This window comes from Hyperolius riggenbachi, chromosome 4 (genome assembly GCF_040937935.1).
Source record: "Hyperolius riggenbachi isolate aHypRig1 chromosome 4, aHypRig1.pri, whole genome shotgun sequence".
Lineage (NCBI taxonomy): Eukaryota > Metazoa > Chordata > Amphibia > Anura > Hyperoliidae > Hyperolius > Hyperolius riggenbachi.
In genome coordinates, this window is record NC_090649.1 from 207,776,717 (window position 1) to 207,801,051 (window position 24,335).

Sequence of the window (24,335 nt, forward strand, 5' to 3'; positions counted from 1 at the left end):
GCTAGCATAGTGTTCAGTATAGCTAGTATAGTGTTCAGTATAGCTAGTATAGTGTTCAGCATAGCTAGTATAGTGCCCAGTATAGCTAGAATAGTGCCCCAGTATAGCTAGTATAGTGCTCAGTATAGGTAGATAGTGTTCTCCACCAGACAGCTTCCTCCGGCATCACACAGCAACCGCCGTGGGGCGAGCTGCTGTGAATTATTTACAATCCCGTGCAGGAGACGGAGGGTGGAATATTGGAAGCCGCCGGGTAAGCCAATAGCAGCGGCGGCTCCGGGGGGGGCGGGGGGGCTGGGGATTGGAAGGAGCCTACGAGCCAACCGACCAACATGACTCGCAAGCAAGCCGACCCCCCAACTTGTGGGGGGTCATAAATTCGGCTTGCTTGCGAGTATATACGGTACTTTTAGCCAAAGACCCTGAACAAGGATGCAGATCAGGTGCTCTGATTGAAGTCTGACTGGATTAGCCACATGCTTTTCAGAGTTGTAACTCAGACACTACTAATGCCATAAGATCAATAGGTCTGCCAGGCAACTGATATTGTTTAAAATAAATATGGCAGCCTTCATATCACTTTTACCTCAAACGCACTTTAAGAAAATATGCCTTCTTTAACAGAATCTGCTATATAAAGTGTTAAAGGACAACTGAAGTGAGAGGTATATGGAGACTGCAATATTTATTTCCTTTTAAACAATACCAGTTGCCTGGCAGCCCTGCTGGTCTATTTGGCTGCAGTAGTGTTTGAATCACACCAGAAACAAACATGTAACTAATCTTGTCAGATTTGACAAAAATGTCAAACACCTGATGTGCTGCATGCTGGTTCAGAATCAGTGATCTCCCCGAGCCCTATCAGCCGGGTGCTTCGTCTGGCGAATTTTGTGGAGTGCCCGGCTTTCATCGAGTCTCCTTCTCGCTCCCCTCCTATCAGGGAGAGAGAGAGAGTTTTCTCTGTGTGTGCTGTGGGATTTCTCAGTTGTCCCCTTTCAGCTGGCTCTGGGGCCCTGGACAATTTCCCAGACTGCCCTTATGGAAGCTCCAGTCCTGTACTTCCCTGCCCCGCTCCATCCGGCTACATTTTCCTGCCACCCGGCTAAAAAAAATGTCTGAAGAGAACACTGCAGAGGCAGGGGATCAGCAGGACTGCCAGGCAACTGGTATTGATTAAAAAAAAAAATATGGCAGCCTACAAATACCTCTCATTTCAGGTGTCCTTTAAGCTTTGTACACACGCACATCTAGGCTCTTGGCTGAGAAGGCCAGCTGGGACTGCCTCTGCCAAGAATCCAGCCTGTGACCAGTGTGCTGTGGCCCCTGTTCTCCTACTCACCCCGCCTGCTCTGTTGTGAGCTGCACTATTGTCCCTCTGCCCTCCCCCACAGCAACATAAAACGTTGCAATCCCATAGGCTAGTGATGCGTCTGTACAGCATTTGGCCCTGGACTATTCCCTGAGAGCACCAACCCCAGCAGGCAACAGCCCTCTTACATGTGTTTGAGGCTTTACACACAGACACTGAATAAAATGCCAATCATTTGGGCCTGAATGCAAACTATATGCAAGGTGGAATTGAGCCAAGTCAGCAGCAAGTACATTTGAATGCCCGAATTGCAAGATGCACAAAATTTGTGTTAACTTTGCATGCAAGCTATGATTATTAGCATCTCATTTACCATCTCTAAATGAGTCAAGACTCTTCAGCGCTACATAATTCCAACAAAACGGAGAGCAACAGGTGACTCGCCGTATAATATAGGAGGGAAAATGGAGAAATCACTGACCTGAACAGGATGAAGCCAAGAGACTCCACAGCCGCCCTTCTGACATCATCATTGACATCACTCACCTGGGATTATAAGAAAACAAAAATGCAGATGAAAAGAAGTGTCATTTTACCATGCTGCTTACCCACATTAATCACAGCTTCTCAAATCTCTTGAGCTCAGAATTTCTGAAGTGTTTCAACCACAAATATTTTCACTGTAGTTAAATGTACAGGGATCCACATCCAGGGGCTTCTTATACAGTGTATGCATTATCATATGTACAAGGCACAAACTATAATTCTAACAGTGCCCTGATTTTCCTTCCACATTGAAATGCAGGAAAAGGCACCTCTGCAACTCCAAAATCCTCCAGCCATGACCAAACCAACAGTCTACTGTAAAAATGCACACTTTTCTAGATACATAACAGAATAAATTAAAAAGGAAGAAAAAATGGTCATTCTCAAACAAAAGCTTAGTGTATGTATTACTTGGAGAAATTTCACCAGCAAGAAGATCGACAGTCCATGTTCATTTAAGAGGTGGACTTTCAGATAGGTTTTTGTATGTGTTATTTTGTATGTTTTGTATATGTTTTGTATGTGTTACACTGGAAAAGTGTCCCCAATATGCAACAAATGAAAGATCCAAGGTTTTTTGACCATTTGTCCATATAATGGAGAAGTAGGTAAAGAATATAACGAGTAATACCTACTTAGGTGGAATTTCAGACATCCGATCTAGGCTAGACTGAGCAGTAAGACTAGACTAGGAAACACTTTAATGGTCTCTCTTTCAGAGGTGGCTGAGTGGATGACTAAAGGTAGCCATACACTGGTCGATTTGCCATCAGATTCGACCAACAGATAAATCCCTCCCTGATCGAATCTGATCAGAGAGGGATCGTATGGCTATCTTTACTGCAAACAGATTGTGAACCGATTTCAGCCTGAAACCGTTCACAATCTGTTGTGGTGGTGGTGGTGCTGCCGCCGCTCCCCCCGCCCGCATACATTACCTGCTCCGCCGGCGCGACTCCAGTCCCCAGTTCACCGCTGCTCCATCTCCGCTCTGGTCTCCAGGTCCAGCATGCTTTACTTCTTCCTGCCCGGCAGGAAGTTTAAACAGTAGAGCGCCCTCTACTGTGTAAACTGCCTGCCGGGCAGGAGGAACTGAAGCATGCCGGAGACCAGCGCGGACACGGAGCAGCGGTGACCGGGGGTAGCCGCGCCGGCGGAGCAGGTAATGTATCGCCGCTCTATTGCGTCGGTCGTCGGGCACTCAAACGCCGCTAGCGACGAGCTCCCTACCCGCGGGTGTTCAACGGTAATTTTCCTCACAGAGCGATCGACGGGATCGGACGAAATGGATCGAAATTCGGCGTGTAGCGCGAACGATTGGCAGCAGATTCGATCCCAGTGATCGAATCTGCTGTCGAAACGGCGGCAAATCGGGCCAGTGTTTGGCCAGCTTAACAAAGGATGACTCAAGAGGTTTCATCATTAACATACTGTTTAGAGCTGCATGGACAGGATGGGTGTCAATAGCAAGTTTGAAAGCTGATTTTCCAATAAGCGTGAAAATCCCCATTTAAATTCAACTGGTCTTTAAAGAGACACTGAAGCGAAAAAAAATTTATGATATTATGATTTGTATGTGTAGTACAGCTAAGAAATAAAACATTAAGATCAGAAACATCAGTCTAATTGTTTCCAGTACAGGAAGAGTTAAGAAACTCCAGTTGTTATCTCTATACAAAAAAGCCATTAAGCTCTACGACTTTCAAAGTCGTGGAGAGGGCTGTTTTCTGACTTTTATTATCTCAACTGTTAGTTAATTTTTTACTTTTCCTCTGCCAGAGGAGAGGTCATTAGTTCACAGACTGCTCTGAAAGAATCATTTTGAATGCTGAGTGTGGTGTAATCTGCACATATTAGAGAATGATGCAATGTTAGAAAAAACACTATATACCTGAAAATAAAAATATGAGAATATTTTCTTTGCTGCTAATCTTCTAGTAATTATTCATAGTACACAACCAATTCATTATATCATATTTTTTTTCGCTTCAGTGTCTCTTTAACTTTCCATTCCAAGATGTGCAGCCATTAGACGGTTTCAGACCAAAAGGACTTTTAAACAGTTTTTCTACTCTCCAACAACACTCTGTAGTGTTTTGAAAAGTGCTTGGACAATTAAATCCTAATGAGCTATGTCACGCCAGACATTTGTTTTCACTAAAATCCCAAAAGCGATGCATGTAACATTTTTTAAAAGATTGCAATTCTTTTAGAAAAGCAAAGGCACTGTGAAAATGGCTTTAAAAACCGCTATAAAATTGGTAGCCCTTTATTGCTTCCTGGACATTACTTTTGGTTTATGAAAATAGCCATATCGCCAAGATTAGGGGTCCTTTTACAATTATCGCATTGCGTCACAATGCTCTCTCCTACCGCAGCTCGTCGCAATGGCCACACACACTGCCTGAGATGCAACAGAAGTGCTTTAGGGTAACACAGAAGCTGCAGTGGGTTACCGTGCAACTTCCGCGGTAATGCCGGAAGTTACATGTTCATTTTCTTTGTTTTTTATTTCTTTTGGTTACACCGTGGCTATAACGTGCGGAGCGACTTTTTGCCTCTAGTGCAGTGCAATTGTTCCAAATCGCACCACACCACTGTAAAAGGACACTAGAGGGTGGGAGTGGTGTGGCCTTCTGTAAGTACCTTTAGATTTATGGCTTCAAGGTCACTCTCTAGAATACATATAGGTTTGAAAGGTGTAACCATAAGAAATTACTGGAGACATGTAATATGTACATCTTCAGCGAGAAGCAGGTCTTCCCAGTATATCTTTCAATAGTGTTACCACTGAATGAATGAATGATGATCTCTTAGGAACAAGGGGACATTTTATGGCAAAAAAAGAAAAGCGTTCTTTTATTTGGGAGGATAGTACTTTACAAAAAAAAAAAAAAAATTTACAGTGTTTTGATGGCTGGCTGAATTCAACATTCATCCTTTTATAAATTGTCCAACAAACATGAAATGGAAGACGTGCATTTACTTATTATAAAAAAGTCACACTTACAGCAACATGTAGCAGGCGACGAATGGCTTTATTATTCCCTGATCCGCAGTATGCCATTGCCACTGTATACATGCCAGAGCGCCGTAGGATTGGGTCCTAAGAGGAGGAACAACAGAAAAGAGAACAATTGTAACACGTACTGATAAATGTTAGCTCCTGCACTACACAGCTTACATCACAGAGAGCATGGAATACTATTAACATTAATTTGTGGGATGTTTTGCACAATAACTCTGAAGTCCCTGTTTTTTTGTGCAGTTTGTTCTTGGCTAATCTCACTTGACTAATCGGAGACAGAAATTGATGCAATACCGCTGCTTCATACCTAAAGACTGCTTGGAAGCCAGAGTTGTCTGCTACAGGGAGGTAAAACAGACATGGCTTATAAATTCTACAGGAATGAGTACAAGCTAAACACTGGAGGAGGATGTTGCGAGAAGACGATGCCAAGACAGAAGGAATCTTTTTTTGCAATCCACATTAAGTGCTAATATTTAAAGCATTTTTTTTTGTCCACTAAAAAAAAAATGAAGCAAAAATGCAGCTTAAAGTACTACTATATATATTCAAATAGAAACTGGTTTGAGTATAAACCGAGCCTCCTTATCACAGGTTCACAGCCACTAGTGACCCTGTACTGCAGCTTAGTGGTGATTCTCTTTCCTCCCACCCAAGCAAAGATCATCATAAAGTGTCTTCTGCCTTTGGTCCTCTCCTTGTGATGTTCTCCTAAAAGTTACTTGCAGTAGCGTACAATGGAGGGCAGTGTTCTCCCCAGGCTCTTTTAGCTGGTTGCTCCACCCGGCTAGTTTTGGTGAGCACCCAGCTGTCATCGGCTCACCTCCTCCACAGCTGTAAGCAGACTTGTGCAGAGAACCGCCAGCCTTGCATTCTATCATCTCGCTCCACCCAGCTACTTTTTCATGTCACCCGGCTACTTTTTCATGCCACCCAGCTGGAAAAAAAATTCTGGGGAGAACACTGGGAGGGGTAGTATAAAGCTATACAAAAAAGAGTGTCCTAGCAATCAACCCTTTTACCAGTTACTATAAGGCAGGCATGTCCAAAGTCCAAGGCTAAATGCAGCCCACCAAGCCTTTTCTAGTGGTCCCCAAAGCTCTCTACAGTTGTTAGCAGGCCGGAGCAGCGTTGCCGCATGCAGGGGCAACCTCGTGTCCCTGCTCCGCCTCTCCCCTTTGTTCGCCTGTAGGTTATCAGCCACCACTGTAGCAGTAGTAGCCACTTATTAGCAGCCGCCACTATGCCAGCAGCAGTAACAGCCACTGATTAGCTGCTGCCACTGTGCTAACTTTACAAGGTATTTGGGTTATTTCCAGTGGAAACGTTTTATTTTGACAAAATGTCACAGGAATAGTCTACCTAATGGCAATAAGCAAAAATTGTGTGCAATTTCACTAGTTCGGCCCCCTAGCACTTTGAAGAATTGTGATAGGGCCCTTGGCCTAAAAAGTTTTTCACACCACTGCTATAAGTAATATACTCTCTGCCTTATCTTAAAGTTAAGACAAAAATACTTTCACATTTCTTGCCTTGTCTCTGCAGAGACTCTCAATCAGAGCATCTGCTTCTTCCATACGCCCATACATGACCAGTGCAATGCCTACAGCCAACCCCCGGAGGATTTTTTCATGCTGTGTCTCTTGAGCATATCCAACCATGTCTTCAATGGCCTGAGCATTCTTCGATCCAAGCATCACCAAGCCAAGAGCTAGGCCAGCAGCCTCTCCTAGTAAACCAAACATGGTATTGTCAGACTTTGTCTTACTTGAAACACAGTTTTTTATTAATAATTTTGGTAAAAAAAAAACAAAAAAAAACACAACTACTGTACATAATTGGCAAAATTATGGCAAACAGGAAATGCTGAAAACCTGTCTAACACAAAAAAAGCATAAATCTTGTTTTACCTGTCACAGCATCATCTTGATAAAGGTTGGTTTTAAGAAGGTCATAGACATCTTGGCGGGCAGTACCCATCGCAGCCAAACCCAATCCTAGGCAGCCACCATGCCGTACAATCTTTAATAAACAAAATATGCAGGTGAAATAACTGCTACAATGTTTAAATCAATAATCTCGAATTCATCTCGTGTTCTTTCCAGTGATATCATTTATTTATCATTTTACAGAGGGAACAAAATAAGACCTATGGTAATTTTTATCAAAGGCACATCATACTTTGGTTAGCAGAGTAATTTCCTCCGGGGAATTGAAAAGGAGCTTAACTGGACCTTTGGGGAGTTTATACTTGCCAACTTGTCCGCAAACTTTATAACCTTGTCACAGTGTCTTTGGATAGCTGGACAGGATAACACACACATTGTACCATGTCTGCTCTTGGAAGTTTACACTTGGGGCAATAGTTAACATCCTGGGCAGCATGGTGGCGTAATGGTTAGCGCTCTTGCCTTGCAACACTGGGTTCCCGGTTTGAATCCAAATTGTCCAATTAGTCAACATCTGCATGGAGTCTGTATGTTCTCCCCATGTCTGCATGGGTTTCCTCCGGGCACTCTGGTTTTCTCCCACATCCCAAAAACACACAGATAAGTAAATTGTCTTCCCCCTTAAAATTGCCCCTAGACTACGATACGTACACTACACAATACATACGTAGACATAGGTCTATCGTAGAGATTAGATTGTGAGCCCTTTTGAGGGACAGTTAAGCGACAAGACAATATACTTTGTAGCGTACAGCGCTGCGTAAGATGTCTGTGCTATATAAATACTAAATAATAATAATCCTAGCCTAGGCACTTTCTATACAATATTGAAAGCAAATTTAGCCTGGTAAATTATTAACAAACGTGATCCCCTCCACCTCTCACTAATCACTACTCTCCTGACTTTGTTATTGCCATCCAATATGCTTGTTTCAAGCTGTGGGACTGTAAAAGGTTTATTCCAGCTTGCCATATTTCTTATCACCTTCTCTTGGATCCCCACATCCCCCCCCCCCCCCCCCCCAACTCCCTCTAAATGTCAGACAGTGACATCTTACCCCTTCTTGGTTTTAGAAACATGTCAAAAGGCAATATACCGTATATACTCGGGTATAAGTCGCAAAATTTAGGACTGATTCAAAGTAAAAAAGTGGGGGGGTCGACTTATAGTCGCATAGTCCTAAATTTTGCGACTTACAGCCTGAGTGGGGTGAGGGTGTGTGTTATGGATGTGGGGTGTGTGTGTGTGGAGGGGTTACTCACCATCCATCGCTGGGCGCAGTGTCCTCTTTTCCTCTCTTCTCCCTCACTCGCGCGTCTGCCCCCTTAAGAGAGATGGTCCGGCTCCCGATGTCACATGACGTCGGGACCGGAAGTTACCGCGCGAGTGGAGAAGCGAGCAGAAGAGAGGAGACTGCGCCCAGCGGTGGATGGTGAGAGGAGACTGCTGCAGCGGCGGGGAAAGCGGGCATGGAGGCAAACATCCCACCTTCCACAGCCTCTATCCTCCATCTACTTCCTCTCCCACGCATCCCCTTGTGCTGATACCAGCGTCTCCTGTGATGATGTCATCACAGGAAACGCTGGTATCAACGCATGGGATGCCTGGGAGAGGAAGTAGATGGAGGATAGAAGGTGAGATGTTTGCCTCCATGCCCACTCTCCCCACCGCTGCAGCCTATACATGGGGGCAACTGTACTGGTTACCTACCTATGCTGCTGGCAACTATACTGGCTACCTACCTATACTACTGGCAACTATACTGGCTACCTACCTATGCTACTGGCAACTATACTGGCTACCTACCTATACTAATGGCAACTATACTGTCTACCTACCTATGCTACTGGCAACTATACTGGCTACCTACCTATACTAATGGCAACTATACTGGCTACCTACCTATGCTACTGGCAACTATACTGGCTACCTACCTATACTAATGGCAACTATACTGGCTACCTACCTATGCTACTGGCAACTATACTGGCTACCTACCTATGCTACTGGCAACTATACTGGCTACCTACCTATGCTAATGGCAACTATACTGGCTACCTACCTATGCTACTGGCAACTATACTGGCTACCTACCTATGCTACTGGCAACTATACTGGCTACCTACCTATACTGGGGGCAACTATACCTGGCTGCCTACCTATGCTGGCTACCTATACTGGAGGCAGATACCTGGCTGGCTTACCTATAGACTCTATAGACTTACCTATAGACTTATACTTGAATAATTGGAAAAATCCACCTTGTGAGGGTCAAATTTTGGGGGTCGACTTATATCCGAGTATATACGGTACGTGCTATAGCTGAGACATTTTGCAAATCGGCTCTAACAAATGATTGTATCTGCCAGAATATTAAGAAATCAGCCCCTGGATACCAATACATTGTTGTCTAACCTTCTTATAGGACATCCACCCTTTTAAAGTATTTTTCAAATCAAATGGGTTACCAAGTTTCATTATTGCTATACCAGACCATTTAACATAATTCTGAAGCTAGAGTTATCATCCAGTGGCATGTATTTAGAAATGTTCCACTGAAGATGAAAGCTCTTCCTCGCCTCCCTTAAGGCCACCTTTGTATGTCTATAAAGTGCACTATGCTTTGAATGCAATGGCATGATAGACCAGAGTTCCCAGGGCTTAGGAATATGGCGATCCCGGGGTGTATTTGAGAATTCAGCCATACCAGTCACCCATTCCTGGACATGTCTGAACAAGCAAGTCAGATTGTACTTGCCTGTTTACACAATCCCCCCCCCCCCCCCCTTCTCCTTTGGGAGCTACAGCTGTGAGAGCCCAAGCCTTGCTCTTTTCCCAATTTAGATTGACTTTTAGGCCTGGTGCACACCAGAGGCGTTTTTCTGAGCGTGTTGAGTTTTTAAATCTGCTGCTAATGTTATCCTATGTGTCTGTGCACACTGAAGCAATGAGGTTTTGTAAAAAACCCCATAGCATTACATTGGGAAGAGCTTTTAGAGGTTTCAAAAGCTCTTCCCAATGTAATGCTATGGGGTTTTTACAAAACCTCATTGCTCCAGTGTGCACAGACACATAGGATAACATTAGCAGCAGATTTAAAAACTCAAAACGTTCAGAAAAACTCCTCTGGTGTGCACCAGGCCTATGGCTACGTTTCCACTAGCTTTCGTGCGTCCTACAAGACACACTGTTGTGCAAGTACGCAGCCCAATCCCGGAAGCTGCGGCTATGGGATTCACTGCCACTGGTGTCTAAACTTGCTGCAATGTTGCCCAAATCGCTATGGCAAGCAATTCGGACAGCTGCTGCATTATCACCTACGGCAGAGTTTCCCCACGCGATTTGCCTGCGGGGAAACTCTGCGGATTCGGCCCCATTTCCGCACTAGTAGAAGCGGGCCCTTAAAGTGCTGTGGCAGAGTAAGTCACATCTTTATGTTTCAGAAGAAGAGCCAGTACTTGTGCATGTGCATGGATTATAACAGGTGTCAAAAACTTATTTTACCAATGCCATGCGCCCCATTACCCCTAATCGGGTATTCTGCCACCCATGGAATTGTATGGTTAAGGATTTAAAGTAAACCAGACTTTAAAGAAGCAAGCTTTGATACTTACCCGGGGCTTCCTCCAGCCCCATAAGCATGCCTGAGTCCCTCGCCATCTTCCCGCGGTCAGCCCCAGTAACCGGCTCAGTCACATCAGTCTAGGTCTACTGTGCATGAATGGGAGATCCGTGCATGCAAAGACCCAGGCTGGACCCGACTGAGCCAGTTACCGGGGCCGACTGCGGCTGAACAGTAGACCGCGGGAGGACAGCGAGGGACTCAGATGTGCTTATGGGGCTGGAGGAAGCCCCAGGTAAGTATCAAATCTTGCTGCTTTAACGTCTTATATACTATACTTTAAACAATCAGGAATTCAGGTTTACTGAATTTAGTTTCAATAAAATCCTGCAACCGATATCTGAATAGTTCTCCAGACAAATTACATACAGCTTTTACCTAAAAGAGCAGATGAGAAAACCCTCTCCCCCCCATCCAGTCCCTAGATATGTGTTTACGAACATCCACTGGAGTGAGCCTATGCTGGGTTCAATTTAATTCACCCAACCTAGCGAATGCAAAAAATAAGTGGTGTGAAAAGAGCAGCACATAAAACTGGGGGCGATACTCAGGAGGATCTTTGTGATCTGAAAAAAAATGTTTTTGTTGCTTGTGGCTTTTGGCACAAAGAGAAGCCATCATCAAGAAAATCAATTAAATGCACTTGCTGATACTTTTCTACATGCAGTTTGGTGATGTTAAGTTATCAACTTCAGCAATTATCCATCTTCCAGCACCTGACTCTAAACCATCTCTTTATACCGCATTCCAAATTATTATGCATATTATATTTTTCTAATTTTCCTAAATAGTGGATGCCAGTGGCAGTCGGCATGATGTTTAAATCATCACCCAATTTAGATTTTATTGAACAAACCTGCTTATGATAACTGCATATTTTTAAACAATAAAAAAAAAACTTAAAATGCACAGTTCCAAATTATTACAAATAACCCAGTTTCAAAACATGCGTGAAAAACTGAAAATCTGAAAACGGTCATTTGTTGAATTTTCTGCATTAGGAAGTCAAATTTACTGAAATCAAAAGCTATTTCTATCAAAAACATCTTAACAGGTCAAGTTACATGTTAACATAGGACCCCTTAATTGATAGCAGCTTCATTATTCTTGCATCCATTAAACTAGTTTCTGCTTGAACTTCTTTGAAAGATGTCAATAAAGCCTCTTCGATGTAAACTGTCTCCTACCCTCATAAGATCTTTTGCTTGAGGATGCGCCAAAGGTTTTCAGTAGGACTGAGGTCAGGGGAGGATGGGGACCACACCATGAGTTTCTCTGCTTTTATGCCAAAGCAGTCAATGATGCATTAGGATGATCACAAAAAACACAGTACTTTTTGTGCCATGGAAGAATATGGTCAGTCAAACTCCACATACTTTTCAGTGGTAATTTTCACACTTTCAAGGTCCCTAAAGGGGCTGAACAGCTCCGCAAAACATTACTTCGCCACCTCCTCGTTGACGTTGCAGCCTTGTTGGGACATGGCGATCATCTACCAATCCATCCTTTTTGATAATTCAGGGTTGCATGGCACTCAACAGTAAATAAGACCATTTGAAAATGTGTAAACTAAAGTTGGAGAGAAATCGAGAGCCCAATATGGTGTAGTATGTCAAAATTGATTGGATAAATGAAACAGTGAGATGGTAATACTCACAAACACGGGTTACCACCTAGGTAATCACTCATTAGGCAGGTGAGGAGATTAGACCTGTCCTCACTCAGGATTAAGAAGTCGCTCTCTGTAGATAGGAAGAAAGGGGGTAGATCACCCCTCCACCTGGGGTGGACTCAAATATATTGGTAGGTGAACAGAGGCGCCAGAAAGATAAAAGTACATACAATTTTTAAAAAATTGCTGGGAGAAAGTGGTGGACTCGCCTCCGTTAAAGCAGACACCAAGGACTGTAAATGTATAGATATACACATTTATTGAAAATACCCCAAAGATGCTATCTTTGGGGTATTTTCAATAAATGTGTATATCTATATATTTACAGTCCTTGGTGTCTGCTTTAACGGAGGCGAGTCCACCACTTCCTCCCAGCAATTTTTTAAAAATTTTATGTACTTTTATCCTTCTGGCGCCTCTGTTCACCTACTAATATATTTGAAAATGTGTTGTCGTGTAGTTCTGGGCCCCCTGCAGTCATTTCAGCTTCTAAGCATTGGTTAGGGGTTGCCGAATAGAAGGTTTATACATAACTGCAATCCTCTGGAGGATCCTGCACCCTGATGCTTGCTTGTTGGACTCCAGAGGCACTAGCAGCTTTAAATACTTGTTTGCTGCTTTGTAATGGCATTTTAGCAGCTGCTCTCTTAATCCAATACATTTCTCTAGCAGAAACCTTCCTCATTTTGCCTTGATCTACACAAACCTGTGTGTGCTCTGAGTCAGCCACAATTTTTTAAATAGACAGTTCAAACAGTTCATAAACAGTTTTTTGAAATATCTGAGGTTTTTATTTCTTGTTCAAGGCATTCAACTATTTCACACTTTTCCGCAGCAGATAACTCATTTTTCCTTCTTATAATGCTTGAAAATGGTGGTCTGCTTAACCATCTTAGCGGTATGGACGAGCTGAGCTCGTCCATCACCGCCGATGGCTGCCGCTCAGGCCCTGCTGGGCCGATTTTGTTCAAATAAAGAGCAGCACACGCAGCCGGCACTTTGCCAGCCGCGTGTGCTGCCCGATCGCCGCCGCTCTGCGGCGATTCGCCGCGAGCAGCGGCGAAAGAGGGTCCCCCCAGCCGCCTGAGCCCAGCGTAGCCGGAACAAAAAGTTCCGGCCAGCGCTAAGGGCTGGATCGGAGGCGGCTGACGTCAGGACGTCGGCTGACGTCCATGACGTCACTCCGCTCGTCGCTATGGCGACGATCTAAACAAAACAAGGAAGGCCGCTCATTGCGGCCTTCCTTGTTTATTCTGGGCGCCGGAGGCGATCGGAAGAACGCCTCCGGAGCGCCCTCTAGTGGGCTTTCATGCAGCCAACTTTCAGTTGGCTGCATGAAATAGTTTTTTTTAAATTTAAAAAAAACCCTCCCGCAGCCGCCCTGGCGATCTTAATAGAACGCCAGGGTGGTTAATAATGTGGTACACCCTTTTTTAGTAGTTTTTCCTTTAATCAGGCTCACCTAGCAAACTAGTTATCAGAGGTGTCTGAGATTGATTTCAGTGATCATAAGAGCCGTGAGACACAATACCAATCAGAAGTTTAATTGAAAACATCATATTTAATCTTTATGACACTTATATACAATTTGCATAATAATTTGGAATGCAGTGCATTGCTAATTCGTTTTCCTGATTTATAATCATAAACTCTACCCAACATTAACCTCCCCAGGGCATATTTTTAACAGTGGCTCAAGAATATCTTGACACTGAAATTAACTAGTACCCATAGACCACATACCCAGCATTTTTGGGGCAGAAAAAAAGGGTATTATGTGGGTATTAATTATTCATACAAATGTGGGCTATTTAGATTGCGTAAGCCATAAAACCCTTGAGATTAGCCATACACATTAATACATTTCTCACTTTACCCTAATTCTGCACTGCTCAACTTGCCTTCCTCTTTTCCTCACATAGGCATATAAGAGCTTAGTAAGACTTGCATACACATTAACTGGCTAAAAAAAATTGGTGTTGAAAGAATACTAAAATTAGCAGTAGTCACCAGTGGATAACTGTACAGCTAAATTCATAAGGCAAGTAGAACACTTACATCATTGCTTGCATTCTTCAGCTGGTTAAGTAGATAGTCTATTATGTCACCTCCATGATTGGCATGAATAAGTCCTAAAGCATACAAGCCTCCCCCTTCCTGGTATGCAGATCCAGGTGATGTATCTTTGGGTAGATAAGTAGCCATAAGTTGTAGCGCTTCCTTCTCATGACCCTAATAAAAAAAAATGCTGTGAATGTTTGACAAAGCAGCATGTTTATCACTGCAGTCAATAGCTAATGATCGACAATATACACACTAAATTAGTTCTATACATTCCAATAACATTACTTACCTTATGGATAACCCCCAAGCTAGCTGTCGCAGTAAATTTTGCCCAATTTGTGGCTCTCGCTAACCATTCCAAATTATCTCTGCCAACAAAGAAAAATTAAACATAAAATAAAATGACACAAATTTTTATAATTGAAGCAAATATTTGTATTCTGTAGAGAAATTCCCAAAGTTGCTGTTATTAAAGTAAACCTGAGATGAGCCAAAAAAAAAGTTTTATACATACCTTGGGCTTCCTCCAGGCCGTTTAGGCTGATCAGTCCCTCACTGTCCTCCTCCGCCACCTGGATCCTCCAGTATGGGTCCCGATAGTTTCCCAAGTCGGGGCTTTCTGTGCATAGGCGGCCCGGCCACGCCCCATCACGCTTCCATCAGCAGGAGAGTTCTGCACCTGTGCAGTACTACTGTGCAGGTGCATAATGCTTCTGAATGCAGGAGCACGACGGAGAACTGCGCACGGCCGGACTGCACCGAATTGGGAAATTACCAGAAAACAGAGGATCCAGGCGGAGCAGGTGGAGCGAGGAAAGCGAGGGACCAATCAGGAGCTGGAGTAAACCCCAGGTATGTTTAAAGTTTTTTTTTCCTCGTCTCTGGTACCCTTTAAAAAGAGAAGAATTCAAGAGGCACTATAGTGACAGTAGAATGCAGTAAAGTATTCAAGATACAGACTTTAACAGTAATATTCCTGTTTTCAGCATCAGAAATACTACCTGTATCTATATATTGCTGTATATTGGCATGTAGCCCAGCCCTCCCAGCGCTGCTTAGCCAAAGGCCACATACACACATCAGACTATAGTCTTTGGAAAATGAAAGACAACAGACTAATCTTACCCCCTTCCATGTAGTATGAGAGCCATACTCTACACCAGGGGTCTCAAACTCAATTTACCCGGGGGCCGCAGGAGGCAAAGTCAGGATGAGGCTGGGCCGCATAAGGGAGTTCACATGTCCCCGCCGCAAAACGAGGGCTGCAGAGCCCCCAAATCGCCCCGGGGGGCAATCCGCCGGCATTTCCTGGAAGGGGCAGAGCTTTCAGCTTCAGCTCTGCCCCTCCTGAAGTCAATCGCGGCGGATCGCCGCCTCTGCCCGCCCACTCTAAACATAAAAAAAAAAATTGGGAAAATAGGAAAAAATGCCAGGAATCTTCATACAGCCATATTACGGCTGTATAGCGATCCCTGGCCAAAGCGCTGCGGCTGCGTATGGACCCCCTGGAAACCCCGTCAGGAAATGTATTGCTCTTTCTTTTGATACATGTAAAATTACACTACCGTTAGGCTTGCTACTAAAAGTGACATTTACCGCATTTAAAAGTATACTATTTTCCTTTGAAACTTTAAAATCGATTTTCTCAAAAACTATAAGGTCTTTTTGAAAAATTGTTTTTTCCTCTTATTCCTAATGATCTCCTTAACATATCCTGCAAATTTAGGGTTTCTAGCATTTAAGGTGGATTTGCTATTAACCATTAAAGTCAGCGGGTTTTTAAATGTGTATTTTTTTCCTTTGCAACTTTAAAATCAATTTTCTCAAAAACTATAAGGCCGATTTGAAAAATTTTTTTTTCCTCTTGTAGCCACTGGGGGCCCCTACAAGCTCTGGGGCCCTGGGGCCACAAAATATTGTATCGCGGGCCGCAAATGGCCCGCGGGCCGCGAGTTTGAGACCCCTGCTCTACACAGTCTATTCTATGGAGCTGAACTCCCCATCAGACAGAAATCTTTGCAAGATGCTGCACACACAGATGCTGTACAGACACAAAAGATCAGTATCTGCAAAAGATCTGTTCCTGCTAAAAATCCATACCTGCAAATTGCAATGATAGTCTATGAGATCTGCAGATCATCATACACACATGATTTAACTGACATTCATCTGCAGATCAGATCCACCAGGATGGATTTTCAGATCTGCGGATGATTGCTTGATCTGCAGATGAATGTCAGTTAAATCATGTGTGTATGATGATCTGCAGATCTCATAGACTATCATTGCAATTTGCAGGAATGGATTTTTGGCAGGAACAGATCTTTTGCAGATACTGATCTTTTGTGTCTGTACAGCATCTGTGTGTGCAGCATCTTGCAAAGATTTCTGTTTGATGGGGAGTTCAGCTCCATAGAAAAGACTGTGTAGAGTATGGCTCTCATACTACATGAAGGGTGGTAAGATTGGTCTGTGATCCTTCATTTTCCAAAGACTATAGTCTGATGTGTGTATGAGCCTTAAGCCGTTTAGCTATGCAGAACTTTCCTCCCAGAGCAATTTAGGAGGCCAGGTATTATTTTACCAGAATTTGGAATTCTCAGAAACAAATATACAGCGGCGCTGCACCAGACAGGACTAAAGATATCAGTACATTCAAGAAATTTCAGAATGTAAATCAGGGTGAGGAAAGATCTTACAATGCATAAACACTGACTACATAATGTACAAATACATGTAAAAAATAAGCAATTGTATTCATTACATTATTTTCACTACAGTTCCTCTTTAAAGCGGATGCGAGATGAAAAACTAACTATAACAAGTAACTTATCTATATACCTTATCTAAAGTTTAGATAGATAGTTTCACAGTAAATCTAGCTGCAAACAGCTTCAACAGTATATGATTATTTCTTCCTGTGATACAACGAGGGCAGCCATGTTCTGTTTGTGATCATTACACACAGGCAAGCTGATCTGCATCTCAAGCCCTTAACCTGTGAAAACTCCACTCCCCTCTCCTCCTTCCCTCTGCCTCTGAAATCTCTGGCTAGTAACACCTCCTCCTCCTGCCCAGACTGAGCTCTCATAAGCCCTTGCTACATGAGTCTGAGAGTGCCTTGGCACTGGAGGAGCTGGGGGCGAGTCTTGTTTAGTTTATAGGGAATTAAGAGTATTAAAACAAAACCAAAAAAAAGTATTGGGCTTGAGGACTGCCTTATAATCTATATGAAAGGAACACAACTATGCAATGAGGAAAAGTTTATTTCGGATCCACTATAACATTAAAGAAATGCAGAGTCAGCAATAATCTGTGGCTGAGCTCAGTAGGCAATAGTGAGATACTAAATATAATAAGTCACTTGAGACAGCAGCATAAAGAGAACTTATCCGGTTTTGGCTGGAGGACATTTCAAAATACACAACAGAAGTGTCCTAAGAAAAGCACATTCCAAGCGCCCTACACCTTGGAGCAAGCATTAGTATTTCTTGTACAGCCAAGATTTGGCATTTGCATACTGTGCCCAGGGATATTTCTCAGGAAGGATGCAGTGGAGACTCTGCTTTCACTGGAAACCTTCCTGCAGCTAAAACCTGACAAGACAATTTACAGGCGGGAAGGAGGCAGGCTCACCTGAGGAACTGGTCGCTGGTGGTGCCACAGTGCATAAAAGAATTTGCTATTACCGTAGCTGTGTGACACACAGAATTTCTCACGGCATCCTGAAACAAAAGGGCATTAACATTCAGTGAAGAAACACAAGGCTATCACAACCAGTGCTACTCATATGCAAAGGAAAAGCTATGTAGCAATAGCATTATGCAAGTTTCATGGACAATATAAAACAGCAGCCAAAATAGTAAATAGAAAAGCCACAGAGCAACAAAATGATCATGGCTCCAGCAATGTAACACTCAGGGGATCTGTTAGGTAGACTAAAGCTTCAAAAAAGAAAACAGTTAAACTTAGTAGCGTAATCTACAACTGCCAGATAAATGTTTCATATTTATATAATGATGTATTGCAGTGGAGCCACCATTTTTTAGGTTATTTGTTTTTTAACTAGATCATGCATTTTATGTCATACTAATAATGCGTGGCATTTGATTATTCTGCTCAAATAAGACGTTCATAAAGATATTTTTTTATATATAAATTTCTAGTGTTGGGTTATATTTGACCTTCATACTTTGTGACCAGAACACACAGCTGTGATTTTACCATGTTTACTTCTGCTAAAAACTTTTCAACTGCTTTGCGTATTCATGCAAAAGACGCAGTGTATGCAGAGAGACACAGTTAAGCAAATTGTGACACTGCAATAAATTCTCAAGCCAACAAACCTTGGTGTTCTTTAGAATCATCAAGTCTGTGTTGTTGTTCCGTATCAAAAACTGCAGGTGCAGCTCTATAGCCATTTCTCCACTAAGGATCTTTATCATTTTTGAAATCTGGTCCTTTGGTTCTGAACTCTAAAACACAAAAAGAAAAACACAATGTACAGAATGGATGACTAATATATCCCCAGTTGAGGCAATGTAAATGCACATTAATGATTATTATTTAAATGAATTACTAATTAAAAAAAAATACTAAAAATTACCTTGCACAAGAAAATACTTCCTACTCCAATTCATAAATTCTCAGCAAATAATGACTGTCCGCTCACACCCAGTGTGAAACGTTACCCCTTAAAGAGAATCTGTACTCTAATATTCTTACAATAAAAAGCATACTATTCTATTCATTATTTTCTCCTGTGCCCCTCTGTGCTGTTTCTGCCACTCTCTGCTGCAATCCTGGCTTGTAATTAACAGTTTTAGGCAGTGTTTACAAACAAACTAACCAGCTTCTAATAGGCTCAGCTAAGCATAGTGTGTGAGTCATTCAGAGTGTGCAGGGGGCCTGCAGAGGGTGTGTATCGCTTCTACCAATCACAAGCAGCCCTGCACATTCCACACAATCAAGCCTTAGCCCGACAAACAGGACAGAGGAAAGATACATTGATTTATTACAGAGACAGTGCAGTTAGGAAAGACTGCAGTAAGCCAGAGCAGATTAGAACAGGCATAGGAACTTATAGGATAGAAGAACTAAGGCTGAAAAATTTGTTACAGAGTCTCTTTAAGTCACAATGATTAGTTTGCCAATTAAAACCATATTTCAGTGTTCCCCCGCCCTACCCCATTTTTTTCCTCACTCTTCTCATCTTATAGTGAACATATAATTAGATTAGAATTGGGATTCTGTTATATTGATTTATAGACTTGGTATTGAAAAAGGAGGGGGATTTATTTTCTTCTGTGTGTTGTGAAGGAGTATTTTGTATTTTATTCTCGAATATTGTTGATTATTATTTTCTGTCACCTGCAATGACTAGCAAGGACCTTTTCGCAGGCTTGAGCTGTTGAATTGGTGGATCAGGTAAATGAAAGATGTGTTTAACCTTCTGGGGACCGCTTAACGCCAATGGGCGTGACCAAAGCGGCAGCCCCAGGACCACCTAACGCCAATTGGCGTCAACTCCTGTGGCAGGGTTTCGCAGGAGATGCACGTGCATCTCCGCATTGGATGATGGAGCTACGCTCCTCCATCAGTCTCCCAGCAGCAATCGCCGCTAGGAGATTGTTAGACAATGAAACTGACGTCTTTTAACAGGGTACAGCGCTGCGATCTGTGGCAGCGCTGTACAAGGGACAGCCGTGTGACACGGCTGGCCCCCTGGGTGGCACAAAAGTGATCGGCTGTCATAGGCTGAAGCCTATGACAGCCGATCACGCTGATTAGCTGGCTGTTTGGGATTACAAAATAAATTTAAAAAATAGGGAAAAATATTCAGAAATAAATCAAATATTTATAAGACCCCCACCAAGAGAGCTCTGTTGGTGGGGAGAAAAGGGGGGGGGGGGGGAATCACTTGTGTGCTGAGTTGTGCAGCCCTGCAGCGAGGCCTTAAAGCTGCAGTGGCCCTTTTTGTGAAAAATGGCCTGGTCTTGGGGGGGAAGGGGGGGGTAAAGCCTGTGGTCCTGAAGTGGTTAATAGCAATGCTTTATCTGAATCTACTACCTTGCACCAGTATATATTAAATGATATTTCAACAAAAATCTTGTCTAATATCCATTGCACTACTGATAGCTGTATACTGCTTGCTGTAAAATTACATATTGGGTTTATGTTCTGTCTAATGGAAGGTTAAACGTTAAAGGGAACCTGAATGAATTAATTCTTGCCAGTTTAACTTATCAGGGGCTTCTTCCAGCCCCCTGTAGTCGTTGTGATCGCATCCTAAAAAATGGAGCAGGTTAAGGTTCAGCATTTTAATTGCCAAAATGTGTTAAACGGATCAGTCTTTTTTTTTTTTTTTTTACAAGCAGAAGTGGATTCTATTTTTAACAATAAGATCCGCTTTCTGCACTGAGTGGAGCTTGCAAAGAACGTACCCAACAGGGACGTTTTTGCAACAAGTGGGAACCGAGCCATGCGGTTTGGTAAAAGAGCACACACAGCATTGTATTCAAATGTAGGCAAGAAACTGCTGCAGCTATGCCACACTAAGGCCTGGTGCACACCAGAGGAGTTTTTCTGAGCGTTTTGAGTTTTTAAATCTGCTGCTAATGTTATCCTATGTGTCTGTGCACACTGGAGAAATGAGGTTTTGTAAAAAAAAAACCATAGCATTACATTGGGAAGAGCTTTTAGAGGTTTCAAAAGCTCTTCCCAATGTAATGCTATGGGTTTTTTTACAAAACCTAATGGCTCCAGTGTGCACAGACACATAGGATAACATTAGCAGCAGATTTAAAAAAACTCAAAACGCTCAGAAAAACTCCTCTGGTGTGCACCAGGCCTAAATGATTAAAGTCATATCAGATCCAACAACAGTTAAAAGCAGTGTATCAGAGAGTAACATGTTGAAGACCGATTAGTGAAGACTATTTCCACCAGTAATTCAGCAGGATTCAAAGAAACTGGGAGCACTATAAAATAAAAGGTGAAATAATAATTGCTGTCCCTTAAAGAGACTCTGAAGCGAGAATAAATCTCGCTTCAGAGCTCATAGTTAGCAGGGGCATGTGTGCCCCTGCTAAAACGCCGCTATCCCGCGGCTAAACGGGGGTCCCTTCACCCCCAAACCCACCCCCGCAAAACTTGGTCGTAAACTTGGTCGTAAAATTTTCTCTTCCTGGAGGCAGGGCTAACGGCTGCAGTCCTGCCTCTCAGCAAGTCTATCAGACGCGCATCGCCGCCTCTCCCTTGCCCCTCTCAGTGAAGGAAGACTGAGAGGGGCGGGGGAGAGGCGGAGGTACGCGTCTGATAGACGCGCATGAGGCAGGGCTGCGGCGGTTAGCCCTGCCCCAATGCGGAAGCGCTCCCCGGCTGTACGGAGGGGATTTGGGGGTGAAGGAACCCCCGTTAAGCCGCGGGATAGCGGCGTTTTAGCAGGGGCACACATGTCCCTGCTATCTATGAGGTCTGAAGCGAGATTTATTCTCGCTTCAGACTCTCTTTAAAGGACTTACGAGGCCAAAATGGCAGCTCTAGGGCCAACCTCTCCGATCCACGCTACAGTGCGTGGTTCGGGGGGTTGGCCCTAGAGCTGCGCAGCCGCACTCGTGGCCAGGCGGACTGCGCAGCCGCGGCCAAAGGAAGCGGCCATATTGGGAGCGGCACGAGAGCCCGACCCGGCCTGTGGGGTCACGATCGGCGTTTAAACATCTTGCAGGTACTTAGCTTTTTTAGCCATTTTGGCCTCGTAAGTCCTTTAACCACCCTGGAGGTAATGACGAGCCTGGCTCGTCCAGCAGAAACATGCTGAAAGTGGTAATGACGAGCTAGGCTCGTCAATACTGCCAGGGAGATTTCCTGTTTCTCTGCACCGCCGGCTCCACTTTTCCCTCATCAGAGGGATTCCCCAGAGTGGCTGGATGCCTGTCAGCACGCTGTGGGTAGCGATCTGTGCTACCCCCAGCGTGCAGAACTAGCATCCAGCCACTCTGGGGAATCCCTGTGCAGCTGGCGGGCAGAGAATGTGTGTGCGGGCAGGGATCCCCCCTTCTGTGTGGAGGGGGTGGCCGGGTGTGTGTCTCCCTTCTGTGCAGGGGGGGGATCCCCCTTCTATGCGGGCTGGTGGCCGGGTGTCTCCCTTCAGCGCAGGGGGGGGGGGGGGGGGGAGATCCCCCCTCTATGTGGGCTGGTGGTCGGGTGTCTCCCTTCTGCGCAGGGGGGGGGGGGGGGGGGGGGAGATCCCCCTTCTATGCGGGCTGGTGGCCGGGTGTCTCCCTTCTGCGCAGGGGGGGGGGGGGGGGGGAGATCCCCCTTCTATGCGGGCTGTTCGGGGACTCCCCTTCTGTGCAGGCTGGCTGATGGTGGCTCTTTCCTCTTTCTATTTTTCTACCTCCGGATCCCACGTGCATCCCCCGTACCCCCCCCCCCCCTCCTGATCTCCTATCCTCCCCGGTATCCAGCCCTGCACTACTCGCCGGAGGGCTGTCTCCTGCGCCGGCCGCGATTGGCACCCTCCTCCTCCATCACTGAAGTCTCGGTTCTGTGTAATTACAGTACGAGGCTTGGTGACGTCACCAAGCCTCGTACTGTAATTACACAGAACCGAGACTTCAGTGATGGAGGAGGAGGGTGCCAATCGCAGCCGGTGCAGGAGACAGCCCTCCGGTGAGTAGTGCAGGGCTGGATACCGGGGAGGATAGGAGATCAGGAGGGGGGGGGGGGGTACGGGGGGACGCACGTGGGATCCGGAGGGAGGAAGAGGAAAGAGCCACCCTCAGCCAGCCCGCACAGAAGGGGACCCCCCCCACACAGAAGGGGGAGTCCCCGAACAGCCGCATAGAAGGGGGATCTCCCCCCCCCCTGCGCAGAAGGGAGACACCCGGCCACCAGCCCACATAGAAAGGGGATCTCCTCCCCCCCCCCCCACGCAGAAGGGAGACACCCGGCCACCAGCCCGCATAGAAGGGGGATCTCCCACTCCCCCCTGCGCAGAAGGGAGACACCCGGCCACCAGCCCACCTAGAAAGGGGATCTCCCCCCCCCCCCTGCGCAGAAGGGAGACACCCGGCCACCAGCCCGCATAGAAGGGGGATCTCTCCCCCCCCCTGCGCAGAAGGGAGACACCCGGCCACCAGCCCACATAGAAAGGGGATCTCCCCCCCCCCCCCCCCTGCGCAGAAGGGGGAATCCCCGACCAGCCACCAGCCCACAAGGAAGAGGGATCCCCCCTCCCCTGCACAGAAGCCACCGCAGGAGACAGCCCTCGGGTGAGTAAATCGGGGCTGGAGGAGACTGGGGGGTGGGGGCGAGAGGGGACACCTGGCTACCTATACATCTGGTAAAACATCTGGCTACCTATACTTCTGGCTAAATATCTGCCTACCTATACATTTGGTAAAATATCTGCCTACCTATACATCTGGCAAAACTATACACCTGGCTACACATCTGGGTCTTATATTCACCATTGGCGTGCTGATCCCTCGTTGCATACCTCTGATAGCTTCCTCGGTGCCTTCTTCCATGTCCCTTGGCAGATTTTGCTTCATGTCCCCCGGCGATCAGCGTTGATGACACCAGGGTCACACAGTGTCATCAACATCTCACAGTAAACACTTTTTTTTAGTTGAATTCAATACAATAACCTGTATTGAATTCAATATTTTAAAAAAAATGATTGCAAAAAAAAAAAAAAGGTTGACAATTATTGGAAATTAATTGAACCACTTTTTGCACGGAAATCCTGGGGAAATAGAACGCCAGGGAGGTTAAGAAATGGAACACTATCTCAAGAGGGACCAATAGGTTAAATCAAGGGGTTGAAAGGTACAGCAAGTTATGGCCATGGAAATAGGGATTCAATTTTCCTGTAGCGTTATGATCACCGTAGGATTTAAAGGGGTGCTATGGCGAATTACTGTTTAAATTAATGCAGCATAAAATTAAGCCAGCATCCAAAAGAAGATGCAATAAAAAAAGCTTTAGTTTCATAAATGCAAATGACGGGCTACTGAAAGCTAAAGTGATTGAGCAAGCAGCTCTGTTTATTTTTCTGAAGCTAAAGCTTTTTTATTGCAGCTTCTTTTGGATGCTGGCTTAATTTTATGCTGCATTAATTTAAACAGTAATTCGCCAT

At 44.7% G+C, this 24,335-nt stretch overlaps 1 protein-coding gene across 1 annotated transcript in view; it reads right to left on the minus strand.

The window, feature by feature from the left end:
- The window catches only part of PSMD1 (proteasome 26S subunit, non-ATPase 1), a 161,022-nt gene that overhangs the window by 80,251 nt on the left and 56,436 nt on the right, over positions 1–24,335 (minus strand). Inside the window, exons 9-16 of the mRNA XM_068281284.1 lie at positions 18,538–18,666; positions 17,828–17,916; positions 14,481–14,559; positions 14,186–14,359; positions 6,794–6,905; positions 6,416–6,612; positions 4,866–4,961; positions 1,791–1,855 (exon numbers count right to left, since the gene is read on the minus strand). Coding sequence (XP_068137385.1) covers positions 1,791–1,855; positions 4,866–4,961; positions 6,416–6,612; positions 6,794–6,905; positions 14,186–14,359; positions 14,481–14,559; positions 17,828–17,916; positions 18,538–18,666 — 941 coding nt within the window. The remainder of the gene's footprint in view (positions 1–1,790; positions 1,856–4,865; positions 4,962–6,415; positions 6,613–6,793; positions 6,906–14,185; positions 14,360–14,480; positions 14,560–17,827; positions 17,917–18,537; positions 18,667–24,335) is intronic.